The following is a 7,427-nucleotide window of genomic DNA, read 5'->3' as shown; positions in this document are numbered from 1 at the left end:
GAAAACCCGCGTGAGCTCCGCCGGCTGCACACAGGCAGCGCAAGGGGCAGCCTGCGGGCGCTCCCAGCAGCCCGCGCGGCGCGGCGGGGGCCTCGAAGCACGGCGGCGGCACCATGCCGAAGTCCAAGCGGGACCGCAAGGGTGAGCGCCGCGACCCCGCACCCCCCGTCCCGCTCCTCCGTCCCTTCCCTGCCCTAACGCGCCCTGCCCGCTCTCCTCCCCGCAGTCTCCCTGACGCGGACGCCCAGGAAGGGATTGGAGGCCAAGCAAGCGCTCATCGCTGAGGTGAGTGCGGCCCAGCTCGGCGCGGTGCCCCGGTCCCCCCCTCCCTCTCCCGGTTAACCGGTGCCTTCCAGCTCCGACGGTGCGTGGACACCTACAAATACATCTTCGTCTTTTCCGTTGCCAACATGAGGAATAACAAGCTGAAGGACGTCCGAAACGCCTGGAAGCACAGCAGGTGAGGCGGGGCGGCGGCAGGGGGATGCTGCCCGAGGGGGAGCTCGGCCTGGGAGCTGACAGTCGCCGCCTCCTCCTCCTCCTCCTCTTCCTCCCGCTGCCCTAGGATCTTCTTCGGGAAGAACAAAGTGATGATGGTAGCGCTGGGACGGGAGCCGAGCAGCGAGTACAAGGAGAATCTGCACAAGGTAGGGGCTGGTTTGGTTTTTTTTTAATGTGACATTCTAAGGCTTCACTTGGCTGCACCACAGAATAAACGTCAAGGGACAGCGGAGCTTTCCCGAGTCTGTAGCGTGACTCAAGACTCTACTGTTAGCGAAGCTTTTGCAGCTGTACAGGCCTGAGCGCTAAGGGATAAGCCCCTGGTGCTGCCTGAGTCCCACAGACAGTTTCTCTCTTTCAGGTCAGCAAACACCTGAGGGGTGAGGTTGGTCTCCTCTTCACTAACCGCACCAGAGACGAGGTGGACGAGTAAGTATGGGTCTGTCACAGCCGAGGCTTTGAAATGCTGAGCAGCCATTTTCCCACTCAACTACTTCACTTGCTGATGTTTCTCTTAAAGCAGTGATGATCTCATCCCGAGGGACCTGGGCAGGCTGGAGAGGTGGGCGTGGGCAAACCTCCTGAGGTTCAACAAGGCCAAGGGCAAGGTCCTGCCCATGGGTTGGGGCAATCCCAAGCACAAATCCTGGCTGGAGAGCAGCCCCAAGGATAAGGACTTTGGGGTATTAGTGGGTGGAAAACTGCCTGTGAGCCAGCAACATGCACTCGCAGCTCAGAAAGCCACCCGTGTGCTGGGCTGCACCCAGAGCAGTGTGGGCAGCAGGGCGAGGAGGGGATTCTCCTCCTCTGCTCCGCTCTCGGGAGACCCCCCTGCAGGGCTGGGTCCAGCTCTGGGGCACCAACAGCAGAAGGACATGGACCTGCTGGAGCGGGGCCAGAGGAGGCCACGAAGATGCTCGGGGGGCTGGAGCCCCCCTGTGAGGACAGGCTGGGAGAGTTGGGGGGTTCAGCTGGAGAAGAGAAGGCTCCGGGGAGACCTTGGAGCGGCCTCCCAGGACTGAAAGGAAAGCTGGGGAGGGACTCTGCATCAGAGAGCACAGGGATAGGACGAGGGGTAATGGTTTTAAACTGAAAGAGGGTAAATTTAGATAAGATGTAAGGAAGAAATTTTTTCCTTTGAGGGTGGTGAGGCCCTGGCACAGGTTGCCCGAAGAAGCTGTGGCTGCCCCCTCCCTGGAAGGGTTCAAGGCCAGGCTGGACGGGGCTTTGGGCAACCTGGGCTAGTGGAAGGTGTCCCTGCCCATGGCAGGGGGGTGGGAACTGGATGGTCTTTAAGGTCCCTTCCAACCCAAACTATTCTGTGATTCTATCATCTCATGAGGCTTTTCCACTCATCTTTCTCTGCCATCCCTGCAAGAGCAGGGAAGAAGTTATGGCAGGCCGTGCCAGAACCCCCATCTCAGCCAAGGGATGTTCTTACCGCAACTAAAGCTCTCGTCGCCTGTCTCTGTCTCAGGTGGTTCTCCAAATTCAAAGAGGTGGACTTTGCCCGCGCAGGGAACAAGGCAACGTACACAGTGAGCCTGGACACAGGGCCCTTGGAGCAGTTCCCCCACTCCATGGAGCCTCAGTTACGGCAGCTGGGATTGCCAACAGCATTAAAGAAAGGTATGTGAAGCAGCTGGGAAGGTAAGCTTCATTTTTCATCTGCGCCAGTAAGATCTTTTAAGAAGATTAAATAATCAAGTAGAACTTAGTTTTGGAGAAAATGTGATGGACAACTTTCTCCTTGTTCAGCTGGTTCTAGAACTCACTATATACTTCTTGCAGCATTCTTCCCAAACTGATGTCAAAGGATGAGTGAAACAGCCAACTTTCTACCAGATGCCATCGTTTGTCAGCGGAAACAGCTAGGCCTAGCCTAACCTAGCGCATTGGCTTCCCCCCTCAGAAACCAGATGTGGGCTTTTCTTTAGAGTTTATCTCTCCCAGCTTCTTGGGGTGTGCTAATATTTGCATGGAAAGGCGTAAGCTACAAAGGGCGGTGTTTGAGAGAGGCTTAGCTCTGCACCCCACGTTTCAGTGGGCTTATCTAGTATCTGTGAGTATTTCAAGAGCTTTTGTTCCTGCAGGAGTGGTGACGTTACTTTCAGATTACGAAGTCTGCAAAGAAGGGGACGTTCTCACCCCCGAACAAGCCCGTGTGCTGGTGAGTGACGCTGGAACGCAGCATCTGCGTGAGCCCCAGTCTCCCCCGACACAAAATAATTAACTGGTTTAGTTCCACTGGAGGGTATGAGTTCCCAGACAAAGGTGAGCAGTACTCCTGGTTAGCAGGGTGCAGCAAACATCCTTATGCATTCCTAATGCAAGTGCTAAAACTCTGCAGCAATTATTTTGGCTCCTGCTTTGCTGCTGTTCCCATCTGGAAGTGGCATTTGTTGTCTGGTTTTGCTAGGCTGGCCACAGAGACAGTAAAGCAGGAATGACGGATTTGTGTCCTTTCCTAGAAACTCTTTGGCTACGAGATGGCAGAGTTTAAAGTCACAATCAAATTTTTGTGGAATTCTGAGACGGGAGACTTCCAGAAGCTTGTGGGAAACTCAGCAGAGGAGGAGGAAGAGGAGGAGGAGGATGATGATGACAGCAATGAGGACTAGCAGCAGTCCTTGCACTTGGACACCAGACAGTTTTACTCTATTTTAGAGGCAAAAAGAGGAGGATGTTTCCTTTCCCTGTTTACACCTGGAGGACAAGGACAAATCAGCTCAAACATGTTCTTCATAAAAGATGACCGGATTATGCTTTTTTAATATAAATCTGTATATAAAACTTCCGATGGTTGTCACTGCTGCCTGTTACTGTTTGAGTACCCCAGGACCTGAGGCAATGCCACCTCAAACATGAAAGCCAGGCAGAAAGCATGTAAATGTAACACAATTTAGCCATAGCACACCTGGAGAAGATGCTGAGGGTTTGTTCTTCTGAAAAAAACTTCAGAAAAAGCTGTTCAGCTCAGTGTCACCGAGCACTGATGAGGAGATGCCAGGCAGGTTACAGGAACAGTTAATGAGATGAGGTCTGCGTTAGAGAAAGGTTTTATTCTTGTATGTAATTATTTAAGATCATGTTAAAGCAGAACTGAGGCCTTTCCTCAGGTATGTGCCCATTTTCCACGATCAACCACATCTTTAAATCATAGTGTTCTGTGTAGAGCTGAAGGTCCACGAGGGGAGAAGGACTAAGGCATGGCCCAGCACAAGTGCTGAAAGTGGTAGTGGATCCTACAGAGCTTCATTAATACAGGAAAAAAAAATCTCAACCCATTTGCACATTGATCAAAGGAGCAGGGTGGGTAAGTACCTCTCCCATGCTTCAAGAAAATTGTCCTCAATTATCCACCCCCCCCCGACAGCCACTTTCTCCTCCCTACCCCAGTCTCTAGCGGAAATAGTTGGGGCAGTCATGTGCCGTCAGGTTCCAGGCTTTATCAAACGCCTCCACGACAGGTGGGAGCAGGGGACCCTCTTCGCTGTAGTCAAGGTTCTGCTCTAGCTGCTCCAAGTTGGACATCCCGATGATCACTGCATCTCCCAGAGAACCCTGGAAAGCGGTAAGAGTTGTTGCTGATCCCAAAAGAAAACCTCCCACACAACTGCAGACCAAACTTTAAACGTTTCTTTCCAATAAAGAACATCCAGTAACTCCTGGATGTTTTGACAACTGACACTGTGGAGTTCTGTTCACAAGGCCAGAACATCTACCAAGTCAGGCCAACTCAAAAACTGCCAAATCCTATTTTAGAGGGGCTACAGGAATATTTTGGAAAGGTGGGGAATATAACCATTAATTTCCTAGTCTGATGAAAAGCGAAGTTACTTCGTTGCAGGGAAGCTTGTCTGGGTGGAAAGCCAAGACCCCAGTAACTGGCACTTAAAATTTTGCACTTCCTCCAATCTGATGAACACAGGATACTGAGGGGAAACGCAGAGCTGCCTCCTCCTGGCAGTGTCCATAGAGCAACGCTCACTTCAGAACGCCCCAAGCCCACAGGATGTAACAATTAAAAGATAGCTTTAAATAAAAAGATAGCTTTAAAAGCAGCTGCCTGTGTGCTGCCACAGCTGCCCGGTTCTGGGGGTGCCACGCAGGCTACAGCCACCTCAAGCTCTTACCTGCAGTTTGGAGTGATTGTACAGCCAGCGCAGTGCAGCGGAGGCTGGGCTTGGTGCACTGGAACCATAAGCATCTTTCAGAGCTTTCTCTACTAGAGCAATTCCTTCAAAATTGTGCTTCTTCCAGTACCTGCAAGAAGAGAAATTACCCTCCAGTGAATTGTACATCTAGATTCCAAGTAAGCATGGAAGGCTTTCAGGAAGCCTCATGCAGATTTTTATAGCCTCTGAGGGCTCCTGCAGTCCTCCACTGTAAACTGGAAGTTGAGCCTAAAAAACACTCTCCAAAACTCAGTCACAAGCCACAGCCCCAGTTGCACGTGCAATGTAATCACTGCACAAGCTTGGGTCAATTCTGCTTCCTCTTGGTCAATTATTATGTGGGGTTTTTTTATGTAGCCATTCCTGCTGCGTCTCCCTCCTCTTCTATCAGCTCAAAACAAACCTGTCCCTGTAGGCTTGAGCCCAGTCATTCCCAAAAAATCTTCCAGTGGGCTGGCGTGTGTCTTTGTCCTCATACTTGTACTTGCCGGTCAGCAGCCCTCCTGCAAAGGGGCAGCACCATGTTTAGGGATGGGTTGGCTCTTCTACAGCCCCATTTTGCATGTTTTTGTCTCGAAATCTTGCCCTTTCCCTCCCTGTACCTGCAAGTGGGTTGTAGGCGTAGAACCGCAGTCCATAGTATCTCAGGCACGGGAACAGCTCAGCTTCCACCTGGCGCGTGGTCGCGTTGTACATACCCTGCACGAAGATGAAGGAGACAAAGAACCTCAAACACTAGCTCAGGAGAGGGAGCATGAGCACTTGAAACAGCCCTTTCCCCACTCTTCCCTGAGAGTACTCCTGGCCAGAAGAGCAGCTTCAGGTCATGAAAGGTTATTATCTGCTTAGGAACAGACTTTCTAAATAATGCAAAAACTTTTTTAAGTTCCACATCAAGGGAGTCATTGACTCAAGCAACAAATGCGTACTCAGCTTTTTCCAAGAAGTGACTTCACTCAGCTTTCGAGTCATGCGTGTCCTGAAAGGACTTCCCAGACTAACTGCAGCAACTTCCTTTTCTGTGTTTGTATCTGGCACACTAGGGGCTGCTTCATGATCTGGGGCTCCCAGACCCTTCCCCACAGCAACTGACCACTGCTGTAAGGACACAGAACCATCCATATGCTGTCTGATCTGAACCTTCATCTTCTTTCGGTTTGATTCTTTGTAACCTCCACAAAAGATATGCTGGATCACGGCAAGCCCCCATCCCTCACCTGGTACACAGTTGGCATCACCCAGTTGTTGTATTTGCAGATGGTGCAGATTTCTGCGACCTCCCACGCTGCATAGTTTGACAGACCAAGTTCTTTAAACTTTCCCTGCAGAGAAATAAAAGGGTATTCAGTTCCAGATTTTAAAAGTGCATTTGTAACTAGACAGCTGCCAAATTTTAGTCCAGCTCATCCCTGTCCACCTCTTCTAGATGACTATAAGACCTGACAAAAATATTTCCTGTTCTATGTTCAAATGAAATGGCACTATTAGATTGATGACAATCAGGAATTCTTCACCCTTTACCAGCACTAATCTTAACCTAGTCAGTTAACACGGCTGAAAGCAAAGTTCAGATGTCCTAACATTTCCGAGAGCTTCCGAGAACAAAGTGCATCCCATGAACACGCAACAGAGCGTCAGCTGTTTGGCTCTGCCCTGGTCATCTGTGTTCCCTCTTCCTAGTGTTGCACAAACCCGGCGCTGCAGAAGGGCAGAGCAAGCAGCCCTGGTTTAAAAAGGTGGTGGGAAGGAATCAGGAGATGGTCCAGGCTCGGACTTCTCACTTTACTTCTTTGTGCAGCTCATTGCAGGCACGCAGTGTCTCCTCCACCGGGGTGCCGTGGTCAGGAGCGTGGAGGTAGAAGAGCTCCACACTCGCCCTCTTCAGTCTCTCCAGGGATGTGTTCAGCTGCGATCGCACACTCTCAGGCTTCAGCGTCTTCCCATCCCAGGGATTGGCCTTGGTGGCGACTTCCACTGGCAGAGAGAACGAAAAAATGAGCAGGAATGTTCAGGAAGGGAATGGGGCGAAGGGGCATAATGGAAGTGTTGCTTTAGTATTTCAGGGAAGGCCCCTCTCCTCAGGAACCTTGTCTGCCTAGCAGGGGAGAATCTTCTCCTTAGGGACTGCGGGTCAGCCCGAGAGGGGGAGGCCCTTCTGAAGGCCCAGGGGTCAGCACTAGTAGCAGAGACCCTTCTCCTCAGGGATGGTGTCAGCCTGCTGGGGAAGACCCTTCTCAGGGAACAGGGTCAGCCTGGCAGGGAAGACCTTTCTCCTCAGGGAATAGGCCTGGGGGAAGACCCTTCTCCTCAGAGATGGGGTCAGCCTGGCGGGGAAGACCTTTCTCCTCAGAGAACAGGCCTGGGGAGAAGACCCCTCTCCCCAGAGACCGCCCCGCCCCAGCCCCCCTGCGACCGTCCCCGGCCGTACCGGGCTCCGTGCCGCCAGCCAGCAGCGTGCCCAGGATGCGCTCGGACTCGCCACCCGCGTACATGTAAGCGGTGTCGAGGAGGCGGTACCCGCGCCGCAGGAAGGCGCGGAGCAGCGCGGCGCTGGCCTCGGGCCCGGCCCGCCGCCCCACCTCCATGGCGCCCAGCACCACGCCGGGCCGCGCGCCCCGCGCCGCCATCGCCGCCGCCGCCTCTGCGCATGCGCGGCCAGGGCGGACCGCGGGGAGAGCACCCGCCCCGCCCGCCGGGGCAAGGTCCGCGCGCGCATGCGCAGGAGAGCGGCGCCGGCTGCGGCCCCGT

At 53.1% G+C, this 7,427-nt stretch overlaps 2 protein-coding genes across 3 annotated transcripts; one reads left to right on the top strand and one right to left on the bottom strand.

Annotated features, from left to right (window-relative positions):
• The first annotated feature begins 68 nt into the window (after window positions 1-68).
• On the top strand, window positions 69-3,299 carry MRTO4 (MRT4 homolog, ribosome maturation factor). Its single transcript, XM_074924652.1, has 8 exons — window positions 69-141; window positions 227-285; window positions 357-460; window positions 566-647; window positions 863-930; window positions 1,979-2,130; window positions 2,595-2,671; window positions 2,973-3,299. Exons 1-8 carry the CDS (start codon window positions 114-116, stop codon window positions 3,120-3,122), a joined length of 720 nt encoding a protein of 239 aa, XP_074780753.1. The 5' UTR covers window positions 69-113; the 3' UTR covers window positions 3,123-3,299.
• A 245-nt stretch (window positions 3,300-3,544) lies between these two features.
• On the bottom strand, window positions 3,545-7,312 carry AKR7A2 (aldo-keto reductase family 7 member A2). Of its 2 annotated transcripts, none has more exons than XM_074924650.1 (7): window positions 7,090-7,312; window positions 6,466-6,653; window positions 5,897-6,001; window positions 5,282-5,378; window positions 5,083-5,182; window positions 4,638-4,767; window positions 3,545-4,065 (listed from the first exon to the last, which is right to left on the bottom strand). In XM_074924650.1, the coding sequence occupies exons 1-7, from the start codon at window positions 7,304-7,306 to the stop codon at window positions 3,904-3,906; spliced, it is 999 nt and encodes a 332-aa protein (XP_074780751.1). In that variant the 5' UTR covers window positions 7,307-7,312; the 3' UTR covers window positions 3,545-3,903. The 2 variants fall into 2 exon arrangements, with proteins under 2 accessions (XP_074780751.1, XP_074780750.1); XM_074924649.1 differs by having other exon boundaries at window positions 7,108-7,312.
• Between the last annotated feature and the right edge of the window lie 115 nt (window positions 7,313-7,427).

The sequence above is a fragment of the Athene noctua genome, chromosome 22 (assembly GCF_965140245.1).
Source record: "Athene noctua chromosome 22, bAthNoc1.hap1.1, whole genome shotgun sequence".
Lineage (NCBI taxonomy): Eukaryota > Metazoa > Chordata > Aves > Strigiformes > Strigidae > Athene > Athene noctua.
This window is presented reverse-complemented; position numbering and strand designations above follow the sequence as displayed.